General features: G+C 41.3%; 1 protein-coding gene across 1 annotated transcript in view; it reads right to left on the bottom strand.

Moving 5' to 3' along the window:
- Positions 1-6,674: 6,674 nt before the first annotated feature.
- Positions 6,675-25,989, bottom strand: part of LOC139737241 (uncharacterized) — a 53,889-nt gene continuing 34,574 nt past the window's right edge. Inside the window, exons 3-14 of the mRNA XM_071647920.1 lie at positions 25,465-25,599; positions 23,841-24,012; positions 19,579-19,718; positions 18,446-18,604; positions 16,403-16,719; positions 14,961-15,453; positions 14,473-14,605; positions 13,524-13,718; positions 13,007-13,454; positions 11,993-12,148; positions 11,154-11,244; positions 6,675-10,669 (exon numbers count right to left, since the gene is read on the bottom strand). Coding sequence (XP_071504021.1) covers positions 10,265-10,669; positions 11,154-11,244; positions 11,993-12,148; positions 13,007-13,454; positions 13,524-13,718; positions 14,473-14,605; positions 14,961-15,453; positions 16,403-16,719; positions 18,446-18,604; positions 19,579-19,718; positions 23,841-24,012; positions 25,465-25,599 — 2,844 coding nt within the window. The 3' untranslated portion in view covers positions 6,675-10,264. The remainder of the gene's footprint in view (positions 10,670-11,153; positions 11,245-11,992; positions 12,149-13,006; positions 13,455-13,523; positions 13,719-14,472; positions 14,606-14,960; positions 15,454-16,402; positions 16,720-18,445; positions 18,605-19,578; positions 19,719-23,840; positions 24,013-25,464; positions 25,600-25,989) is intronic.

Below are 25,989 nucleotides of genomic sequence, written 5' to 3'. Positions count from 1 at the left end.
GAAAAGCCATTCATAGATTTGTCAAGTCAAAGCAGTAACGTGCCCATCTAACCCCATCGAGGCTCGATCAAATGTGACAATCCCCAGAGCTGGTCTCATACCTTATGCTCGGTATGCCATGGTTCTTCTCTTTTAACAATGATGTCAAAGAAAAAATAAATGTTTTCCGAGCATATAAACCTCTAAACTACTTCTGGAACTCCAACTATTCACTTCACACTGCAAAATGCACACCCTACCAACTCTTAAGTCACAATTTTTCAAATGCTAACATCACTCATGGGTGGATTTGAATCCCTTAGGATCAAGATACTAATATTACAAATTTAATGAAACATTTATGAAATCGTGCTTGCCAGCAAGCATTCAATACACTTCATGAGAAAAAGGTTTGGTGTCATCAAGTTATAATCACTCATTTTTTTTTTTTTTTTTGCCTTTGCAAATTTGTTTTTGAACTACATTTTGCCATTTTTTTCTGATATGTCCATGTCATAAGCAACAAAATGGTTAAATTAACCAAACTAAGAATGCAACCACACGGTTTTTCAATCCTGCCAACCCCCCCTCAAAAAAAAGCCCCATTTGTGTAAAGGTTGGCATCAGATACCGTACAAGACCCCTCCTGTCCATTACAGATGGTTTGTCTCTACGCCAACAAGTCAGAAGAATGCCCAAGCTTCGTGGAAAGCGCTTGCATGAAAGACAAAAATCCTGAAAGGATCCATTCTTTCGGTTGAAGACTTGCCGACACTAATACTTCTTGTGATGGGCTAGAAACAAATGCTCCGTGTACGGCGGCGTACTCGTGTCTCACGCCGTACGCGATCTCAGCGACAGATTCAAATACGAAGAAGGTGGCAAACATTCGAGCCAGTGCTCCGCGAGGAGAACCTTACTCAAAAGAGGATTTAGGATTCAGAGCCATCAGCAGAGAGAACGGGCCATCTCTCGTGTGGAAAGAAACAATGCCAAAACAAAAACAGAAACAAAATGAACTAGAAAAGCACTCTGAGAGAGCAGACCTCCGCCAAGTAGCTACTTTCCACCGATGATCTTGCTCATCCCAAAGAGATTTTCCTCTTCTTCACCACTGGGGAAAAGTTCTCTGGGCTCTTTACTTCCATAGAGATCAGTGATTTCCACCCATAGGTATACATGTTGGGAAAAAATCCCAATATAGAAGCCTTTGTTACATCATAAGTCCTCAGCTGCGCGGCACGCCTCGCCCTAGCAGAAACTAGAGCACGCACTTTAGTGCGCGCATGCAAACCTCAAATACGTGCAGCCTGATCTCCCCAGTTCATTGACCCTACCAGCCAAAATGTCAAAAATCCTTCATATATTCCCCCAAAATTCTCGGATCACTACCAAAATTTAATCATCTGTTACTTGTATCATTCTAAACCTTTCCTGCAAGTTTCATCCAAATCCATTCACTACTTTTTGAGTTATTTTCCACACGGACAAACGAACACACAAACCAACGGTAACGAAAACATAACCTCCTCCCTTGGCAGAGGTAATAACAGAGAGAAAACATGCAAAAAGAAAATATGTAACACAAAGAGACAGGGAGAAGAGTTGGGGTGAAATTAAACGTAGAGGTATGTGAAGAAATCTGTCACACTGGAACTTGTACATACTTGGATTTTTAAGATCATATCAATCTATGTCTGGTTGCTGTATATTTCGTCTTATCTCTTTCTTCCTGCTCTCGCATCATCACTTTCCTTCTCTCTTTCATTTTTTTGAAAGGCAAAAAAACACTAAAAGAATACCAGCATTACCTTAGAAGACACCCCACAAACTGAATCAATTTCAGAAAAAGGTACAGTAAATACTGAGCGACACTTTGGTTAAGTTACAGCTCTGCCTTTGCTTAATAGGGAGAGATGCAATAGTCTGTTCAGATGCAAACTTTGAGTGAAAAACTTTGAACGTTCAGAGGCAAATCATTATATGAAAATCAACATGTGGAAAACAGTCCTTGTGAAAATGTACCCATTACATTTTCCATTAAGTACAGCACTAAACAATCACACACTGAACATTTCAGAAGGTGGCTTAAAGCAAAATTTTTATATGTTACTCAGAGAGTAACAAGCTTTAAAACTTTTAGAAATCTCCTGGCAACTAATATTCATCTTTAACACACTCATGGCAGACAATGTATGAGAGTTACATTTTAATTGAAAAGGTAATTGAGCATGTTTAAAGATAGTCTCTAATATTCTTAAAAGAAATAATAAAAATGAAATGCATGAGAAAATGAATTGGCTGAGATATCCAGAAACAAAGAGATCCTAATTAAAGGTGGGACCCACCATTATAAAGACCACTTTGTTTTACTTTCTTTTCAGATATCTCAGCCATTTCAAAACCAATTTACACCAAATTACCTTGGAATACCTCTTACTGCTGTATGCCTTTTAATATTTCATTAGTGGTTTCTCACAAAAAGTCTAAATCTGAATCCCCATCTCGACCAAATCTATACCATCCCTTTAATCACGATAAGACATCTACTGATGAACAAAAATGCATGCCCTGGAATCTGCGGTGTTGAAATAATGGTCAATGAACTCTGGCATGAGCTCACAGTCACATTTGGTGGTCTACCCACTACCGCAAGAGCCAAAGCACCTGGCTTCCTTCCGACTTCAGCCTCCTACGGGGGCTTCTTCTTCAAGAGAGGGAGGCAAGATTACCATCCCTCCCCCCCCCCCCTCCCAAACCACATGTCTGTACTCCTTGTTATCATTTCCACGAACACTACAATGGATGAAAGCCTGTTCTCTATTCACACTCATGTGTTACATACTTGTCTGCACAGTCACTTGATGTTGTGTGTTTGCACTAACCAGCTTCTGATCAGCTGTAAAGCCAGCCAAGTGGTATCAAAATTGGAGAGGGGGGGGGGGGGGGGGAGGGATATGTACAGATAGACAAATATGAAGAAAGTCCACAGCAAATCTTGGTAGAGGAATGCCGCACACAAAGGCAGTTTCTTCAATTAGACATTGTCCGAATTACTTCATCATGGTTACCTTTCATATCTCTCCCCATTGTTTTTCCCTTTTCTCTCGAGATGCCCCTCAAAGTCTTGGGGGAGGGGGGTGGTAAGCTCCTTAACTGGGCTAGAAACGCGCAAACATGCATTGTGGCGTGTTTTTCTCAAAAAAAACCCACAAGGGTAACTCGCGTCTGATGAATGGGAATGAATCCATTGGCTGAGAAATAACAGCAGCCCTTGAAATGCTTCACAGTTTGAGTCAGAAAGAAAGAGAGAGAGAAAGGGAGGCACTTGTTGAGAGCAATTTAAAGAATCTATGAGTGCCGCATGTTTCAAAGAAATAGCTACAGTAACAAGCAGCATTCAACCCAGGAAAGAGTGTCGTCTTGAATGAAATGCAACGAGGCAAAATTTACGGCTGCACTGAAAATCCCAGAAGCTAGCAAATGGTACACACAGTTTTGTGACTTGAATGCAAGCCGACTTGACACGTACTTATACCAGTATCAAACTCTTTACTGAGGTCATGTAATTTTGGCTCAGCTTGAATTTTGACTCTCCTGTTTTATGCATGAAAAACAACAAAATTTCACACTTTTCCCTGACAGCAAATTTTCTACATGACAGCATTTCAGACACATCTCAACTGTTACATAATCATTCTCCAATGGAGTGCAGCATTGCCATACTGAATTGTCACTTAAACACATAAACATGTGACACACAATTACTGGGTCTTAATTCTTTGGAATTTGTCTGCATCCACTACAGAGTCTAGAGATATTTTCAAGAATAACAGACTTAGGGAGAGTGAAAGTGTGACGACAGATGGAGAGTGAGAGAGAAAGGGGGGGGGGGGGGGGAGGGTGGTTAGTGGCAATCGGATACTGAAATTCTAGCAAGCTTTTCCAAACTTGGCTTGGTTGAATGACCGGGACAAATACTGGATATTAGGTGCGCGTTGGTGCGAGGTGGAAACGAAAAAAAAAAAAAAAAGATGAAGAAAAAAGAAGAAGAATTAAGGCTTGTATGGAGACTTAAGAACAAAATTCCTTATAACGTAGCTACCAGGCAAATCCCAGCATTTTACACCTCGAGATCTAGGGGTCACAGGTGTGGAGTAAAGGATAGTTTGTAACCCCATGCCTTGTAACCTGTCACTTAGCACCTGACAATGGGTTTCAAGTTCCCAGTCTTGCTGGAAGAGAAAGGCTCCGTTGAATAGCAGTCTTTTGTTACCAAACCCCTCCGGGGCACATCGTGCATGAAAGCACGCAAGGACTGAAAAAGTGGTCTGGGACCACCACAATGAACGGCTGTGCCACGGGGAAGAATGGTTTTCAATCTCTCCCCCTCTCCCTTTTGTTTCCCTTTTCTGTACTGCTTTTGTTGGATACCTGTGGTTTTGATTCTCTGGAAATTAGACATCATATCTTGAGTTAAGCTGTTCTCAAAGACATACTATTGTGAGACTCTCTCCCACCTCCCCTCCCCCCCCCCCCCCCCCCACCCACCACCACCTTGTTGCTCACACCTTAGCAAGGCTGGATTGGCAACTGTTTATATGAGGTCATTAAAGTTTGTGGTAACAGAGCATGTTTGACGTGGAGTAGATATGACAGCAGGGTCTTGAGCACAGAGAGAAAGAGGGTAACGTTGTACTGAGATACTGATACAAAGAGAGAAAGAAAAAGGAAAGCAATAGAATAAGCGAGAGAGAGAGAGAGAGAGAAAAGGTTGAAGTTATATTTTTATAAGTGGATACTTTCTTGCTTCTCTCTATCCCAAACACTCTTTATGAAGGCTGTATCCCATGGAGAATTGATGTTGTACTATGCAGTGCACTCTTCTTGCAGCTAAATCACATCTTGTTACATGAAAATGTTATGTTTGCCACAAAAGTAATGTGCAAACACCGAAGAAGGGAGGAAGTTTGGTTGGGGGAAAATTAGTTGATTGTTTATCAAAATATGAAATTCTTCTTAAAACATTCCCGAGTGGCATAACCTCAGTTGCAGCTTAACTTTTTTTTTTTTTGGTTGCTTTTTTGCAACGTGTAACCAGAAGTTCTTATCAAAGTCATCAGATTTGAGCTGCAAAGGACCAGACCATTTCAGACACAAAATTCAGTCTTGGGATAGCCTCTTGGATTCCATGGTCATCAAGTGATAAATGACCGATCTGAATTATTGCATCATGCTCTTGCTCGTCGCCTCTTTCTCAAAAGCCTGATCTCGTCGCCTGCTGGAGACCCGTCGGCAGCTTGTACACAGCTTCAGTCAAATGCAAGTGGTGTATGTAGCTGCAGCATCATCTTGAAACAAGGCAATGATGTCATTTAGGATGGAGCGAAGAAAGTTTGTGTGTGTGTGTGTGTGTGTGTGTGTGTGTGTGCGTGTGTGGGTGAACACTTGTATGTGGTAGGTAAAGTGAGGAGTTAGTGTTTGGGGGTAAGGAGTTAGTGTTTGGGGGTAAGGAGTTAGTGTTTGGGGGTAAGGAGTTAGTGTTTGGGGGTAACCACGCGCGGAGCATTCTCCGAAGCTGAGATAACATGGATTGTGCACCATTCATGTTTGGTGATTGGAACTGCGGACAAACAAGACAAAGGAGGGGGATATATTTCATAAAGGGATTAAGTGGGGAGAGAGACAGGCGCAAGGATAGGATTAGGAATGGCTCAGCAGCGTCTTGACATATCTGATTATCTCTATCAGACCGTCTGGACGGGTGCACTAGCTAATGGATGATTCCACCATTCTTTCGAGTTTTTTTTTGGATGAGTTCCAAAACATGCAGCGGAAGTTGTAATTGCTTCCGAAACACGCACTTTTGAATCAGTTGATGTCACATGTGACCGCAGCACTAAGTGTCACACATTTAACCAACTGTGACTGATTTCTCCTGTTTTCCACTGGACGAAAAATGAACAACCCACTACCTGATGCCATGGGGCGGATAACCGCACTGCAGTTTGCTGCATCACCGGTCAAGTCAAGACAGCAATGACATAACTTTGTGCACACAAGTTCTACACAGAAAGTGAGTGACAAATGATGTAGAAAAAACCCCCCAAAACAGATTTTTTTTTTCCCCTCTCCCCCTCCCGATCCCCTTTTCAAGTTACACAACTTCTTCATCCATAGAAAAAGAGAGAGAAGGAATACAGAGACACAACCAAATCAAAAGATCTGGATGTGGAGATGTCAGAGGACTGCAGAAAAATGAACACACAAAGGTATCGCCAGGACTTTCTTTGGGGAGAATGTGGACAAGATTCAACCTGCTTTCAGCACCTTGCATATGACATCTAGAAAAATAAAACAACAAAGAGAGTCCAGCCTCAGGTATGTAGCCATATTGTGAGTGTGGCGCCCATCTAGACAAGTAATACGGCCGGATAAGTGAGATATGCTTAAGCACAACATTTTCAGGCAAGTTGTGTAGGGAAATACACACAAGGCATTGCTAATTTCGTATTCACCATGATTTTGCATATCTGACCATTCAAATTCAAATGCAAATTATGTGAAAACGAAAATAGAATATGACCGGAAATACACTTTCTTCTTCCCCCCTTGGTCTCTGTTCCTTCTCGAGGTGGTATTTCGTACTGAAAAATGTAACAACAATCGTATGTGCCAGTCCCTGTCCTGGTAATGTAGAGATCACGAAGAGCGATGGCTGGGTATCAGTGAGGTCGGACTGTACTGGTAAGAGAGATAGAGCCATAGAATATTATAGAAGTAACTAGAAAAGCACTGGCAGAGCACCGACCCCCACCAAGCCAGCAACACATTTCCACCCATACACGCATGCAATTTCCCAATATAGAAGCCGTTTTGTTTACATCATCAGCTTCCAGCTGCACGGTGCCTCGCCCGAGCAGAGCACACGCTTTGGTGCGCGTATGTAAACCTCCAGTATGTGCTGCTAGAACTCCACAGTTCATTGACCTTATATGCCAAATGATAAAAGTATCCTTCAAAAATCCACGAAAATTCCCGGATCACTACCAAAACTTCATCATCTGTTCCTTGTGTCATTTTGAACTTTCCTGCATGTTTCGTTCAAATCCGTTCACAACTTTTTGAGTCATTTTGCAAACAGACAAACCAATGCTGATGATCACATAACCTCCTCCTTCCTTTGCGGAGGTGATAAAGAGAGAGAGAGTGTGTGAAGGAAAGAAAGAGTAAGAGGAAGGGGGGAAAGCAAGCTGAAGTCCAAAAATTGTCAGTGAGGACTAATGTACAAAAATGAAGTATAAAATGGGTTGACGGGAAGAAATTGCCAAAGCCAGGGCAATTCTCGATACTCACAATGATATGCATCAAGCACAATGTACAAAATAATCTTGAGTAAATGACCTGAATTCGCCGAGGGGTCCCTGGCCTAGTCTAGTCTAGTTCTATATCCTTTCACTACACTTTAATGCCACGATTGCTTGGCACGATTCATAATCACTGCCACGTTTCATTTTTTCCTGCATTTTGGAAGTCAAAAAACATTTTTCTTTTTTAATAAAGTGGAAGATATGAAGGCAAGCCAGTTGCCAATTGTCAGTTTTCCTATAAATCATTTGTTCTAAAATCTGAGTAAACAAACAAAACGAAAAAGAAATCCATGCAAATTAGCATAGGTTCTGTTTTGACAATACCAGTTGCCTTTGAATTACACGCAGTCGCATGCCTCTTGAACGCTGTCTCCTCTACGATTCTGCTTACAATACTGTATACGCCATATATTTCGTAAGTCTAAATTTTTGCGAATCGGGAACTCCCGACGATTTCGCGAGTGGTTAAATTCGCGATCGTGGAGTCCTGTACTGAACAGAGAAATGTACACGCGACGTCACATCCACATCGGGATCAGAGTCAATATTTTCGTGTGTCTTTAATTTCGCGAATAGCACCTGACTCACGAAATTTGCGAAAATAAAAACCTCGCGAAATATTCGGCGTATACAATAATAGGTTCCTATTTTCTCCCTTTGAAACTGACGGTACCACATGTACAATACAGACTTGAATTCAGTGCTTAACTGATGAGCTTGCTCACAGAAAAAACAAAACAAAAACGTTTTGTCCAAGTTAATCAACGTGCTTATTCTACTATGTACATACCATCTACACTACAACCCAACCCGTACATGGGCGTGACAAGCTAACAACCTTTACATGTCCTACTGGACACTTGCCTGCCATGAAGCATGAGACCAAGTTACACATGCCTATGTTCCAAGCTCCATGATATATCACACCTTGACAATATAAACAAGATCAACCGATCTATCTCAAATAGACGTGGTTTTTCTCTGCTCTTTTTCTTCTTTTTTACTTCATGATTTTAATCATTCATGCAGTGTTACCCGGCAGAAGCTTTCACATATTCATCAAAGACCTGCCTATATCAACAGTAAAATTTCTTGTGAACTTGTAAACGAACAGCTCACTGCAGAATTCTCTAGCTTACATGGCTTTCAGACAGAACCGAACAACTCACTGCTCGCAGGGGGCGAGTCGACAATTTTACTATCGCGCCAGACAGGAATGATACATACATGTACGTGTAGAGCACATCACATACAAGGGTGGAAGCTGTGATGTCACAATATGATTCTGGCCAAAAAGAGGTTGTCGTCAGACAGAGAGCCGCAATTGTGTCGGCATGTCCAACAAGCGAACGAATAGTTAATTTTACAACCTACTTGAGCGTCCATGCTCTTTTTCAAGGCTATGAGTATTTTTAAGTGTGTATATGCTGCATACAGACAAAAAAAAAAACCCACCAACAACATAAAAGCATGCCAGTCAATATCAAGAAGTGCCACTACATCAATTTCAGAGGTCAAGGGTCAATGTGCACAGAAAAAAAAGAAAAATGCTTCCAATCAGTTGGTGTAGTTTGAAGTACAACTTTACACCACATATCCATGTTGACAAGGAAAGGGTAATATCATATTGTGATAGCTATGAATTGATACACACCTTTAACTCATTTGTACACACGCATCATTTTGAAACTGTCCATTGTGAAATCACTTCCCCTCATTTTGAAATCAATTCATTTAAAATCGGTGAAAACCAACTGGTTTATAGAGAGGTAGCATTCCCACTAGCACAACAAATTCATACAGAATGATTCCTATATACCCCCATACACACTATGTGTGGGTGGGAGTATAATAAGATTGAAGGAAAACCATCTATTTGCACTGATGTGCTCAGCAGACCAGAGAAATGACATAACAGGACATAAAACATTCACTGTTTTTTAAAAGGTTTGCAAGCACAACTAAAAACAGTTGTCCTGCAGTGCACACTATTACTGGAAACTTGCCGTTTTGCAGGAAACGTGTCGCTATTTTGCCAACGGACCATGTGCTCCACAGATCAGCCAGCTTTCCCTTAACATTCTGCTGCATTTATAATCACCATAGCAACATCAAAACGCGATGCGGCCTTGTTAACAAGTCCAACTGAACCACGAAAGAGTCATTTTGACAGGCAATCTTTGCCATAAGTACTGAAATGAAGTACACATACATTTTAGAGATATGTCATCAATTTTTCTTCATCAAAGTTTTAGAGTGGACTTCTGGCTCATGGCAGTCTCAAACAAATTATTAAGATTTTTTTTTTCATATTCAAAGATTATGACGATATTATTTTTTTTCATACGAAAGACTTACATGTCTTATACCACTTCAACATGATGAGTGTGAAATAAGATAGAAGTACTGCAATCCAGTGTGAAAGTACTGCAATAACACTCTTGACATTTGTAATCACGTTGACAACATTATGTTTCACATGCTTGCATGCTTTTGTAGTAACTATTTGCACTCTGCTGAAAGGAAAACTAACTTGTGCCGTAGTCAAAGATTTGTAAACCATGACAAGATGGGTAAATGAGTGAGTCTATGTGAGAGAAAAAAAAAAATCTCAAAGCTTCAACTACTACCTTGTAATTTCACTAAATTGTCCTACATGTCATCCTAACTTACCCCAAATCATCCCAACATCAAGATGACATGTAGGAGGTTAGGGAAGGTTTGGGGGGAATGCATACTCATATCTTCCATAAGAACCCAATGTGTATTTTTCATTTTAGTCAGGATTAGGGAGTTTCTTTGACATCTCACTGTGCTAATGAGAAGACAGAACTATCCTACTCTTTTTTTTTTCAAGGGTGGAGTTGGATGGGGTGTTCGGTGTCGCTAGTAACAAACCGGGAGACGGGAGCACATCAGTGGTAGGTGTACGCATAGCGACGGTCGAGCTTGGGGTGACCCCGGATGGGCAGGTTGGGAGAGGCCCCCTGGCTGTGGCTGGTGGTTGATGTCGAGGAGGCCGCTGAGGCGATGGCGCTCATGGAGCCAGAGGGGGAGACGGGCGTGGAGTTGGGCGCCCAGACCGACGGCTGGCGGAGGGAGAGCGGGTCGCTCCACTGCGGCGTCAGGGCGGCGTGGATGTTCAGATGCTCCCGGGAGGAGGAAGGGGAGGGGGACGGGGACGGGGAGGACGGCGGGTGCCAGAGCTGGTGGCTGCTGCCCCCTCCTCCGCCCATTCCTGGGGCTCCCATGCCGGCTGCTGGCGAGTTGGGGCGCTGCCATGCTATCTTGGGAGGCCAGGTCTTTGTCCCATTCTTGTCCTGTAGCAGGTCAGAAATATCAGTATTACTATCATGGACTATCAACACGTTAATTCCCCACAAAGCAACGAGCAAATCACTTCCTTTTCCATTCACAAATCCTACAATTACATGTACAAACTTTATATGTCCTGAATGGAGTTTTAGCAGTGGCCAAAGACTGAATTTAGCGACTTACCTCCACAAACACACACACACACACACACACACACAAACACACACACAAACAAAACACACATACACACAAGCGAAAATTAAAAAACAAAATGAACACAGAAATATCTCTGACTAAATATAGGGCCCCAACCTTCGAACCCCAACTCTATAAAGAGCTCACCAAACATGAAATGCCAGCAACGGCAACAAATACACTAACAGCAAGAAATGCAACCATTCGGCTGACCTACAAACAAGGAAGGATACGTATGAAAACCATGAACACTTTACAATTTCTGTTGGACCCCAACACCAAGATGCGACTCACCAAGGGGACCACTTCCAGATAATGCATGCTGGGCTCTGGGCTGGCAGAGAACGGCTTGCCGTGTAGCGTGTCCTCTCCGCTGCTATGTCTTCTTGAGTAGCAACGTGCATTAACAGATCCAGGACCACGTGTTCGGAGAATTTCCAGTCACGTGTGACAGAATGGAAATGTTGGACCGAGTCCAAGGATAAATGGACGGAGAAATAAGGTAAACATTTGAACAGAGATTGTATTCATGACTCTCTTTATCATATGTGTATTACACAATACCTACAAAGATTCTCACTATCATAGGGGCACACGGCTCATCATGAAATATGGAGTAAAAAGTACCACTGCATTGTGTCACTGCTGAGTGTTCAGTTTTCGTCAACGAGCTTTGGATATTGCACTCAGACAATATTTATATCATATTGGATGGCTATGAATGGGATACTAGGGAATATTGCACTCATCAAACATGAGTGCAATATTGGCCCTAACGTGTGTAATATTCCCTAGTATTCCATGAATTAATGCCTTTCAATATAACTATTATCATCTACATTGTATAATCATTACCATCGATAATCATATGTAGAAAAAGCATGAACTGCACACAAAAAAACAACCATACTTCTACTCATTTTTTAAGTTGACTTGGCACTGAAAAAGAAGTAGGCCCCATGCAACTGCGTATGAAGCAACTAGTTAAATGTTTGTACGCTTGCAAATTGTAACAAGATTTTGCGCGCTAGTAGAAAGTGTTCGCACACTCAGCAAGCGCTTGCGCAACAGACGAGACAAAATATGTTGTATTATTGAATAGCCAGTAACAGTGAATTGTTGAAATGTCTCACCTTCTTGAGACAGGAGCCAAGAGGCTAGCTCCACCAGGAGAACAGTGCACCATGGAGGCCAGGGAGCTGGGGTTCTCCCCACTGTTGGAGGCCTCATCACTGGAGCTGCCGGAGTCGTGGGCTGGGTTGGACCAGGTGCTGTTCAGGTTCTCATTTCTGAAGGGGTACCATAGGATTAAATGGATATAACAAAAACATGACAGGAGTGGGTTATATCTCCTTCATCGGCTAGTCCACATGGCTTCGGATGACGGTTAAAAAAAATGGTGGGTGCTTCTTTAGTCCCTCTGGTTGATAAATGTGGTTGCATCCCCTGACAACTTGCTTTTTTTTTTTTTGGAGGCATAAAAAAAATATAGGTGCAACGGTCATTGGGTAAATACATCAGAACTTGCAAACATGAAGAAAAATCTGGTTGGAATTGAAGGGTAATTCTCAAGAGATCGTACATACCTGAAGGTACAAGAGATATCATATGGCACACGGTCATTTAATTCTTCATATCTGTGACTATTGGCAGCTTGACATTACATTAACACTTGCTACCAGGAATTCTATTTTCATGTTGAATCAGGGTTTTGTAGGAAGAATTAAATCAACTTCTCCACAAAACAACAACACCCAAAACAGAAAGATACACTTAGGCACTTAAAGGAAAGGAAATCTTGTTTCAGAAACTTCTGTCATCACAAGAGATCTGTTCATGTTGGCAATGGTCTCTCTCTCTTTCTCTCTGACACAACATATCAATAAGCATACTTTGTGCTTTTCATGATTCTGCCACTATCATATTTGATACCATGCATTCTTGTTTGTCTGTTTGTTTTTTAATGCAAATTTTGTAAACCAATTATGAAAGTGGAAATAAATGAAATGAAATGAAATGAAATGAAATGAACTGAACTGAACTGAACTGAAATGAACTGAAATGAAATGAAATGAAGGGAAATGAAATGTCCTCCCCAGATTAAACAGAAAGATGGAGATAGAGAGAGAGATATTGTTGGCGCTCACCTCTCTGTGATGACATCACTGGTGGGCCATGTCCTGCTCATGGGCCCTTCCTCCTTCACACTGCCCACACTCCACTGCTGCTGCTGTTTCTGGTGGGGGCGGGGCGAGAGCTGCGGCGAGTGGGCCGCATGCGACTGGCCCGGTAGGTTCAGGTTGTCCGAGTAGCGCTTGGAGCGCTTGCCCAGGTAGTTGGAGGCCACGTAGGTGGCAAAGTCTACGTCGTTGTTGTTGTCGAACGTGGCGATACCTCCCTGCATCATCTCGTTGAAGAGCTGTTGTTGTTGTTGTTGCTGATGTTGTTGTTGGTGCTGCTGCTGCTTGCTGCTAAACTGGGGGTAATGCCGCATCGACCACATGCCCATCTGCTCCTGGAAGCGGTCTATCAGGTCTGCCTCCTGAAAGGAGGGGTTGTAGTTGCCGAAGCGGGATGAGTTGATGGCATTGTCCACTCCCTCACCACGTCCCCAACCACCCATGCCTCCACCAACTCCTCCGCTTACACCTCCGCCTCCTCCACCGCCTCCACCGCCTCCTCCGCCCTGACTGCTGGTGCTACTGGAGCTGGAGGTACGGGTCACGCTGTCATGCACAGGTTTGGCCTGAGGGTCCAGGTGGGCCTGCGAAGAGGTGCGAGCCCGCACCCCCGACAGCAGGTTGACCAGATCCTGCAGGACGGAGTCTGATGCAAGACCCTTCTTCGTTCTTGTCAGATCTATAGTTGAAAATAAACAAAAGCACAAGTAGAAGATGATTCAGATTTAATAAGATAGCATGAAGTTTTCATGTATCTACGTAAAAGTACACACACTAATTACAAAATGTTATAATCTGCACAAACTGCTTTAAATTTTGACCAACTAAAGATGCAGAATATTCAGACTAGCCATCATCAAACTGGTTATAAAACTATTTTTGTCATCATCACTGTCAAAGAGACAATCATGTTCATCATTTTCTAAATTATCACACTGATAAGAGTGACCACTGTTATCACCATTGTCATCACTATCATCACTATTACTATCGTTGTTACCACTATCAATATCAGTGTCATGTCATTATCATCACCAACATGTTCACTATTAACCAAGTTATCAAATCATCATCATCATATTGATCATAATCACCATCATCACCATCATCACAATCATCACATCATCAAATCATCATTAAATCATTACCAAGATCACCATCATCATCAATTATCCAGGTCTGCCAACATTAGTACATCCAAATCAGGGGGATTCCACACAGCAATCAGGGAGATATCTGTGTGTTACATGCATTTCAATGGGCAAAAATAATTCCCAAATTAGGGAAATTTGAATATCCTCTTATTCAAACATGAACAGATTATGACATTTTCAGGGAGACTCCTGCAGAATCAGGGAGACTTGGCAGCTCTGAATTATCACCATCATCATCTTCACCATCATTATCATCATAGGGACTGTTGATCCCCTCACCATGCTGCCTCATGATGGATGCTTCCCAGTGGTTCTTCTCCTCCGTGGGGCTCGGTTCGGACGTTATGGTAACCGTTGGACCGACCATCACCGGGTTCCTATACTCGGACTCTCGTGTGCTGGCCTTATCTCCCTGCACGGGGAAGTTCTGCAAAAAAGAGTACCATGAGAAAATCTCTCTGTACACATGCCATGCAGAAGTATCAATAGAAATAAAAATATATACTTTTTCCTACTAAAAGGAGAACTTAACTGAAAAAAAAAAATGGTCCAGAAAACCGCTAATACCTCACATTCCATTTTTTTTTTTCAGCCACCAAATTTTGACCGTAAGTATGGAAAACATTAATCTCCACTTAAAAATATCAGGTCGACCTAAATGACATATTTTGGTTCATTACAGAGAATCCTAATCTGCATTTTTTTTTTTGTAGGTTTTGAGCTGGGCAGTCACATTCAAATGAAAAAAAAAAAAATGAAACTGAGACACCAACCATTTTGACAGTCTTGGTCTCTGTGTCGGGCGTTTCCTTCTCATAGAGGCTGCTGTTGGAGGACATGGTGGAGGAACCACTAGAGATGGATGGGGAAGAGAGGAGGAAGGCCTCTTTGCTGCACCCACTGCTGCTGCTGGTGGTGCTGTGGTTGCCGGGGCTCATGGCGGCTGCCGGCGCCGTCTGGACATCCAGGTGGCTAATGGGAAGGTAGAAGGCGCTCTGCGGGGTCGGCGCGGCCGAGACGGAGGCGGCGGCGGCGGCGGCCGGGTGGTGCACGGAGGACTTGCTGATGGGGACACGGAGCCGGAACTTGGAGACCAGCTTCTCGATGGTGCGCTTCATTCCGCCGCTAGAGGACAGGCTCTCCGTCGGGGTAGTGGGGGTGAGGGGCGTGGAGGAGGCGCTGCTGGTATGGGGGCCAGTCACCGTGATGGTGATGTCTTTCTTGACCAGTTTGATTTGGATGAGAGGCAACGAGCTTCGTCTGAACGGTGCGGAAGAAAAACAAAACAGAATGCGGTCAATGCTGGAAATAACATCGTCCACACTGTCATTCAATCTTTGAATATGTTCAATCTAAAAGACCTTAAAGGGACTGTACAGTACTGGTTGAGGTGGGGATTCATGTTTTGAACATTCCTATTAAGTGAGATAATGAAAAGCCTCTTATGAAATATGAAAGAGCATGTAATTTTAAGAAGGATTCAATATTTATTTGATGAAAATTGGTTTTCAAATGGCTGAGATATCTAAAAAAGTGCTAATAATAAAAGGCGACATGCCACAACTTTATTAGGATCTCTTTGTTTCACGTTGTTTTTGGATATCTTAGCCATTTCAAAACTGATTTTCATCAAATAAACTTTTGATACCCCTTAGAACTGCATGCTCTTTGACATCTCATAGAGTGGTTTCTGAATATCTCGCAAAACGTTAAAAGCTAAATCCTTACCTCGACCAGAACTGTACACACCCTTCAATTTACATGGTAACTCATGGTGAAATCATGAAATTATGTCAAAAACTTTGAATGTAGCTCAAATGCCTACATGGAAATGAATATTCTGGCCTAATTGGATTATTGTTTGCTTCAGAAAAATATGCCATTGATTTGATCATCAAAATTTCATCTTCAGGTGATATTCTCGTTGACAGGTATTACCCATATGTACATAATATTCTATATTCCTTTGAGTGAGAATGACAGCCATATACATTTTTACCAGCATCTACCCCTGTTTTTCACATGGCAGTCTGCCATAGATAATCTTTAGTCCATTGAATCAAATACTGGGGGCAGCATATAAATATGTGTGAATTCAAATTTTTTTCTTACAGACAATAAAAGTGGCAATACATAATGTGGAAGACCATGCTTTCACGGATGGTTTGGAAAAGTCTCTTGGAAGAAAATTTTGGCCCACTGCCCTCACCTTCTTTCCAAGACATCGATCAGGTCCACCTTGGCTGTATACACAACCTCACAGGCCCCAAGCTCAGCTTGTGGCTGCTTTTTCTCCTGGGCACCCTTGCCCTGTGCCTGACCCTGTGCTTGACCCTGTGCCTGGGCCTGCCCTTTGCTACTGGGACCACCCTCCTTGGACTCTGGACACGCCCCCTGGAGACCAGCTCCGCCCACCATGACCAGGTCCCAGACTGAGGGTACCTCCACGAGTATGGCGCTCTCCTGCGAGGTGATCTGGGCATAACGATGGTACGGTTCCGGCACCTCTGCTGCCCTCGTGGTCACCTGTGTGGCGTCAAATGGAAAGGAGGAAATTAGAGTGGAATTTACTACATTTGAAAGACTTGAGGAAGAAATTTTATTTCCTTTACAATACCGTAAACTGGAGGGACATTGGACAGGCGGGGTTACTTTGGACAGTTCAGACAGCTTCACTTACATTATTTTGCTGCTTGCAATATACAAGAGAAGTGCAGTCATTCAAATATTCACATATCCCCCTTTCATAACCTACAAAAATATTTTCAGAAAAACTAAGAGCAAAATAAAAATGCAAGTGAAACAATACCTGTCCAAAGTCACCCACCTGTCCAAAGTCCCCCCAGTTTACGGTAACTGACTTTGACTGTATTACATCGATATTGAACATTTGCATGTTTGCTGAACAAATATCCAACACTACCCATAGCTATATATGTGCTAAAAACACCTTATTTGAATTGCCTCACTAATGGTTATTATCATCATAATTATCACCATCACCATCAACACCATCATTATCCTAATCATCATCACTACATGTACTACTATCATGCCATAATGTCAAACAAAGATTGATATGGCACCCAATGGATCTTTTTTTTTTTTTTTTTTTTTTTTTGCTACTAACAGACACACTCATAAACATGTGCCATAACTGTTTTCATCTAAAAAATTCCTGACCAATAAGCAAAAGGACAACATTTTGTGAAAAATGATGCCATGTCAAATCACAAGATTAAAAATGTTATCAGTCCCATGCATTGAATTGGATGTCTGTTTGTAAAACCTGTTACAATTGCTCAATCATCAACTACAGTTGAACCTCTCGTATCCGGACAAGTCGGGACCGGGGCTCATCCGGATAAGGGATTTGGCCGGATACGGGAGACTCAATGCTTTATACATGTACATATACATACACATGTACTGATGTAGCCCATTGTAGTACTACATGTACAGTAGTAATGTGTATACTGCAACCTTTTCATTGTTACATTTGGGGATGTTTGGGGATGTTAAAATGTCTGAAGGTAAGCAATTTGGAAGGAAATTTGATGTAATATATGTTAATCATGTTGGAAGTAATATGTAATTCATGTGACAATGTGTTTGTGTAGGAGTTCTCAAGGAGTTGGGAATCCCCCTTTCCTCCCGTAATTATAAAAAAAGAAAAAAAAATCACGGCGAGATTGCGTCCGTATAATAGAGAGATCCGGATAAAGGGAGGCCAGATAAGAGAGGTTCAACTGTACATCAACAAGTAACATGTCTGCTAAAATGGTGCACCTGTCTTCATTTATATCTACACATATTATGTATGGATGAAAGTCTGAGGCAGGCAGGACAAACAAAGAGAAAGTTATTGTTGTTGTTGGTCTTTTTTTTTTTGCACCTTGTTTCAACTTTGTTGTCAGTTGGTTTGAAAGCACTGTGAGATGAGATGTCAGGTTGCACAGGCATGGTTGCTAAACTTTGTTGTCCTGCAGTGCTTCCATCCCGAAACAAAAGCTCCCATAACAGCATCAATACAGCGGATGCCATAATTGGAGCCAACAAGCCTTGGACATACATGCATAATCAAAACCACAGTAGCACGCTCAGAGAGGAATTGAACTTAAAACCTTGTGATCCCAGCAGTCGGCGACTCTTTCTTCTTCTGTGCCAACTTCTACACATGTCATGAAATGTCCTACAATGTGGCCACTACCACCACACTCAACCTAATCGGCAAATGCTTGCCAACACTCACCACGTAGGCCCGGCCGAAGAGCAGCTGCACTGCCGTCTGACTCTGGAGATGGGCCAGCGCTGCACAGGCATGGCTGATGACCTGAGCCGCGACAGACTGGATGTCGATGATCACGTCCAAACGGGCTGCGATGTCTGTCACAAGATTTGTCACCACTTTCTGCAAATTAGATTTTTTTTTTCATCAGATTAGATTAAAGAGACATGCATTTGTTGGAGCATTACAGATTGAACACGAGTTGTCTATTCACGATCAGTGATGCATACGACAAATCCGCTAATAACACTCAAGAGATTATCCCATCAAAATAACCATTCTACAAGAAATGTTTTGCACATTTCTAAAATCTGGAACCAAAGTGAGGAGGATAACAATTAGTAGTTTAGAGTAATTTAAAGATTTCACACCTTAATTCGGACTTCGGATATTGAAATGTCTTCGTAGTCATGTCAAATCACACGGTTGTGAACTACTGGCAATCCCACACATCAAATTTAATGTCTGTTTGTCACAATTGCCATAATTACAGACTGAACACGAGTTGTCTATTCACGATCGGTGATGCATATGACAAATCCTCTTTCCATCGTAATCACGAGGTGTGTGACGTCATGGAAAAAAAATACCTGTGTCCTCTTATCTCTGCAAAGAGGATTGATCTTTGGCATTGCAATATAAAAATCACTATCAATGTTACTCTCATGACTATCAGTGTGTTTTCTGGACAGTTTTTGTATTTATTTTAGTAATTCTTTCAATCCTGCTTTGTCTCATGCTTCAAGTGTCTCCCTTGTACCTCAAAATGAAGGTAATAAATGAATTCATCAAATAGATATTCTGCATTATATTTAACCTTTTACATGCTACATGAATTTTTCTTGTTCATAAAGTGTGTGTGTGTGTGTGTGTGTGTGTGTGTGTGTGTGTGTGTGTGTGCGTTTATATAAAATGAGTGTACATATGACTCATTGGCAAAAATGTTTAATCTCATGTCTTGTGATGTAATTCTCTCATGACTTGTCACTTTAAGTTAGAAGGCTTTTCCTGGGACCAGTCGCCTCCCTGTGCCCCCTTGATGATTTGAAACTGACGTCTTCTAACGTCAACTCCCTGCTCTCCTCGAGGAAACTGACCATCTTGTGGGTGAAGTCCTCCTCGGCACTGGACGTCTGCCTGCAAATCGTCCCGTCCACCTGCAGCGTCGTGTTCCGCAGCTCGCGGCGCACTGCCTCAAACCATTCCTGCTGGTTTATCTGCAGCTGTCCGCTCGCACCTGGAGAGGTGGGGGGGGGGGGGGGCAAGAGGTAGACAATGTATATAACTCACTGAGACACATGGACTACGATCACTGACTTCTATAGGAAGTATCTGAATATCTCATTGGCCCATTCACAATATACATACAATTCTCGGTATTGCCAATACCTGGGTGCCGCGCCTGCATTATGGGATAGCTCAAGGGACAAACTTGTCCTGGTTTTGGCTGCATATACATTGTATGCACTCGTGTCACGTTCCATCCTTATCCAGGGCTATGTTTTGTTGAAGATTTTGTCACTTTCCATTATGTGACCAGCACATTGAAGCCTTGCCGTAGTGAACCATGACTCTAGTGACTGCAAATCAGTAAAATTTTGAAGTTTTAAACTCTTTATCTAGCTTAATTCTAACTGAAGAAAACAGCAGCAATGAAAGAAAAGCAGACGAAAATCGCATTGAATCGTATGGCAAGTGACAAATACTCCTGAGGAATCCCACAGTGCATCTGTGACACGGCTCTGCAGCATGAGTAGAATTTTTTTTTTTTTTTGCATTGGCGATACAGACAATTGAAGCTGCTGCGCTGCCATGTTACCACACACGCTCTATGAGGGCATGCACACATTTCCAGCAGAGATTGTCACAAAGATCACATGACGTCCAGAGCCTCTATACAAAGTGTATGGCGATGCGCTTGGTAAGATGGAGGCATGGTTGCTTCAAGTGATTGGCCAATGAGATATCCAGATGCATCCTATAGCGATCAGTGACTACAATAGATGAACACCACTCTTCGTTCGGGAAATTGTACATTGTACATATATAGAGAGCATTCTCTCTCCACGTTGTTGCCACATATTTCACTTTCTTTATGAGAAATTTCCAGTCCCTTCCCATTTAGGTACAGTACCTGAAATTTCGCTGCATGATTAGTTTAAAAACACTCTCCTTTTGTTGTACTACAGGGTGTGCTGAAAGAAATCTTCCTCATTTTCAGAACACTTGATGATCCACGCATGTATTACTTTGTAGAAAAAGAACATCACTCACCGTATCATAAGGGTTTCAGAACTAATTTGAAATTCATGATTGATCAACTTGAATATCAAAGGGACTGTACAGTACTGGTTGAGGTGAGGATTCAGCTTGTAATGTTTTGCAAGATATTTAGAAACCACTCTATAAAATGCTAATGAGCATACAATTTTAAGAAGAATGAAAAGTTATTAGATGAAAATCGGTTTTGAAATGACTGAAATATCTAAAAACAAGGTAAAACAAAGAGATCCTAATAAAAGACATGGCCTGTCAATTTTATTAGGAACACTTTTTGGGATATCTCAACCATTTCAAGGCCAATTTTCATCAAATAAATGTTGAATCTTTCTTGAAATTACATGCTCTTTCATATTTCATAAGAGGTTTCTCACTATCTCACCAAAAATGTTATAAACCTGAATCTTCACCTCAACAAGAACTGTACAGTCCCTTTAAAGGTAGGGAATCCCATTTGCATGCCTTAAATGAAGAGTTGTATAAATACAGTGGTATGTTGAAGAGAGTATCATTTTAGAAACTCCCATAAAGTATTGAAAGTGGAAGGTAACCTTTAGTACATTTTTTTGACTGTTAGATTTTGAATTGAATTTTTTTCGGGGCTCACCGTAAATTTCAGTACATTACTAGGCTACCTTTGCAGACCCATGCACCGCATGTGTGTCCATCATGTATATTTTGTGAAGAAAGTTCATCAACACTTACAAACAGTTCTATATACATTCTTGCCACACACTCTATATGTTATTACATCAGCTCTTGTACTTTAAGATTTGTGTTTATAGATAACAAATACAGAAGACTGCAACAAAAAGGCTTAAAGGTAGGGAATCCCATTTGCATGCCTTAAATGAAGAGTTGTATAAATACAGTGGTATGTTGAAGAGAGTATCATTTTAGAAACTCCCATAAAGTATTGAAAGTGGAAGGTAACATTTAGTACATTTTTTTGACCGTTAGATTTTGAATTGAATTTTTTTCGGGGCTCACCGTAAATTCCAGTACATTACTAGGCTACCTTTGCAGACCCATGCACCGCATGTGTGTCCATCATGTATATTTTGTGAAGAAAGTTCATCAACACTTACAAACAGTTCTATATACATTCTTGCCACACACTCTATATGTTATTACATCAGCTCTTGTACTTTTAGATTTGTGTTTATAGATAACAAATACAGAAGACTGCAACAAAAAGGCTTAAAGGTAGGGAATCCCATTTGCATGCCTTAAATGAAGAGTTGTATAAATACAGTGGTATGTTGAAGAGAGTATCATTTTAGAAACTCCCATAAAGTATTGAAAGTGGAAGGTAACATTTAGTACATTTTTTTGACCGTTAGATTTTGAATTGAATTTTTTTCGGGGCTCACCGTAAATTCCAGTACATTACTAGGCTACCTTTGCAGACCCATGCACCGCATGTGTGTCCATCATGTATATTTTGTGAAGAAAGTTCATCAACACTTACAAACAGTTCTACATACATTCTTGCCACACACTCTATATGTTATTACATCAGCTCTTGTACTTTTAGATTTGTGTTTATAGATAACAAATACAGAAGACTGCAGCAAAAAGGCTTAAGTGTGACTGACACACAGAACTACTGAGCTGTTGAGTTTTGTGCATCATTCAAATTTTAGATAACTGTTGACTATCAAATTTCTAAGCAGTGGCCTAAGCAAGTCCCCTGAGGTTCATATTTAATGTTTTGCTGCATTTTGGGAGGTCTGTAAAAGGTATCCCCTACCTTTAAGTGTGGCTGACACACAGAACTACTGAGTAGTTGAGTTTTGTGCATCATTCAAATTTTAGATAACTGTTGACTTCCAAATTTCTAAGCAGTGGCCTAAGCAAGTCCCCTGAGGTTCATATTTAATGTTTTGCTGCATTTTGGGAGGTCTGTAAAAGGTATCCCCTACCTTTAAAATGCTTACAGCAGCTTAACCCTATTTTAACTGGGCTATTTGAGACCAACTTTTTACTGGGGGGTCAATTTGAATCCCCCCCCACCCCACCCCCCCCCCCCCCCCCCCCCCCCCCAGATCTCGGCCGCCGTTGCCGCAAAATTTTGCCTAAAGATAGAGCTGGATGTCAACTACAAGATTACATGGTCGTACAATAGAAAAATATTGGCTTTCTATTTTTAATAACTTAATTATGCAAATTTATGCATGAAATCATATTTTCACCTATAACTCCATCAAAAAGAACGAAGGATTGCTAAATTTTTGTGTCAGAGTTCCTCAAGACACAGCAAACAATTTTCTTGAAAAAAATAGCACAATCAAACTCAATTTCTTTTGTTTTTTTATTGTTTTGTTAATTTCTTAGGTATTTCATTGTTTTTCTACCTTTTGTTTTCTATTGTTTTTTTGCCAAAATTTGTTTCAGGCACTTTTTCAAGCTTATGTACACTAGAATTGATTAATTTCAATGGTTAAAAGTTGAAATAATCTAATCTATATCAATTTAACCAAAAAACACAATTTGCATTGGATTTGCACACGATATCATGAATTTGAGCTGTTTTCGGGTTGACATGCAAATGCAAAACATTATGTTACTTCAGAACGGCGTACCCGGACGTCGCAAATTTGGTCTCAAAATATGCGGGAGACTTAAATGAAAAAAGTCGTGAAATCTTTGCGCGTTGCGGAATCGTGGCACGAAATATCGAGGGGGGGGGGGGGGGTCAATTTGACCCCCCCCCCCCCCCCCCCCCCCAGTTAGAATAGGGTTAAGATGCAGTTTGTGACATCAATAATGAAGGTCATGTCACAGATGCATGAAAATTTAACAGTTTTAACTTAAAGGCAACTTGTAGGGTACATTGTATTTTCAAAAGAGACTGAAAAAAAAAACCACAAACACAATGTACTAATACCTACAGATGTCACTGAACAATTTTGGGCATTCACCGAATATAATAAATCAAATGTACATCATCTTATTACTGTGAAATGCCGTTGAGAGAAAGAGTTTACTAGAAATTTGGTCAAGATTCTGCAGTTGATCATGCCAAGGACTCTTTCTATTTTTCTCCGCCGGCTATTGACGACACCAAGATACTCACCCATGGCCATTGCAGCGAGTTGGCTGCATCTGTGTCTGCTGAGAAGATCCTCCATGTCGGTGGGCGTGCAGCAGGCACGGAGGAGCATGGAAAGGCATTGCGAGTGCAGGTGGAACCCGCCTAGCAACAGGAAACTGGTCTGCGGCAAGATGGCGATCTCGTGCCGGTAGATCTGTGATGAAGCGACGGGGGGTATACTTTCATTATGCCAATAAAATGGTTCTACATTATTGTTTTTTTGATCTTGTGCATATACAAGTAAAATAATAATCAATCCTTAAAAGAAAACTTTAGGTGTAGAACTGAATTGTTTGCTTTGTACATCAAACTCCCAGACATCACCTGGCAAACAGGACTTTTTAATTCTTTTTTTTTTCTTCTAATTTTGCGCATATCAAATCGTAATCATAACTTAAAAGAAGACCTCAGATATAGAACTGGGTTGTTTGCTCTACACATCAAACTCCTAGACATTCTCCAACAAACAAAACTTGAATTTGGCTCCCTGCATCGAATACATCAAAACTGACCAATTCCAGAAGTTAAAAATCATCTAGTTTACTTCTCTTTGAACAAGTGAAGGTTAGCAGGAAATCCATTCCACCCTCAAACTGTCTCTACAAGCATTTGTGACTCTATCGCTAGTTCCCTCATTATCTTTGAGGCAGATACTAGTATGGGAACCAGCACCCCTTCCCAGCCTTTAACGTAGCCATACTAGTATTAAACAATCTAATAAAACTCACAAGGACAAAATGTGTTTGCCAAAATATTTACATTAATATTTAATCATCTTCATGTAAGTATCATATTGCAGGGAATGGGTGAAAATTTTGAAAGTGCAAAATATGTCACGTTAAAGGGATCGTATAGTTTTGGTTGAGACCTAATTTCAGGTTTCTAACATTTTTTGGTGAGATAATGAGAAACCTTCTACGAAATATGAAAGAGCATGTAATTCTATGATGAATTCAACATTAATTTCATCAAAATTAGTTTTGAAATGGCTGAGATATCCACAATAGAGCGATTCTAATAAAGTGTGGGACCCACACTTCATTATGATCGCTCTGTTTTACATTGTTTTTTGATGTTTCAGTCATTCCAAACCCGATTTCCATCAAATAAACTTTCAATTCCTCTTAAAATGGTATGCTCTGCACTATATCATAAGTGTTTTCTTGGTATCTCACAAAAAGTAAAAAGCCCAATTCTCATCTCCACCAATACTGTACCATCCCTTTAATATCATCGTGCACATCCCCCTCATTAAAACTGATTTTAATGTTGATATCCACATGTCTGCGATGTTATAAAAGCTCTATATTGTGTTTCACAGTGGGAAATTGGATTGGATTGGATTGGATTGGATTGGATTGGATTGGATTGGATTGGATTGGATTGGATTGGATTGGATTGGATTGGATTGGATTGGATTGGATTGGATTGGATTGGATTGGATTGGATTGGATTGGATTGGATTGGATTGGATTGGATTGGATTGGATTGGATTGGATTGGATTGGATTGGATTGATGAGTCTTTGGGTATCAACTCTCAGGGCCCACCCCTCAGGGCCCATCCCTCAGGGCCCACTGGGCTCTCCATCCTTGCAGCACTCCTACCATTGACTGTGATTCCAGCTTCCCCAGAGCGTCCTTGGCCTGTGGGTCATCGGTGCCAGCCTTGCCCTTGAGGCCCTCAATCAGGCCCAGCTCCTGGGATGACAGTGGGTCACCTCTTCTCAGTGGTCTGGTCAGCTGCAGCAACACATGAATTCATTTTTGTGAAAAAAGAGACAGCGGTTACAGAAGTAAGCAAACTTTAACATCCTCAGTTAAAGAAAATCACATACAGAACACAAAGTCCGCTGCTGTGAAAACAGGGTTAAAAAAAGTAAAACTTTAGCAAAATTTGGCAATTATTTGACAAATGCTACAAAACATTTATATGTTGGAAGAAATTTGAACAGGACACGCAAAGAGGCGTCTACAAAGCAATAATCATGACAAGCTTTCACATAGTTTTATCTTTCAGCAATTGGCAGATGTTCTTATTATATGGCACTAGGACAAAGCCTTCAACATTCACAGAATACTGTATACACCATATATTAAAGGGGATGGCTAGTAACTGCTCAGTGTGAATGC

Source organism: Diadema antillarum, unplaced genomic scaffold, assembly GCF_040938485.1.
Source record: "Diadema antillarum isolate AM-2024a unplaced genomic scaffold, OU_Dant_1.0 scf00000028, whole genome shotgun sequence".
Lineage (NCBI taxonomy): Eukaryota > Metazoa > Echinodermata > Echinoidea > Diadematoida > Diadematidae > Diadema > Diadema antillarum.
This window is presented reverse-complemented; position numbering and strand designations above follow the sequence as displayed.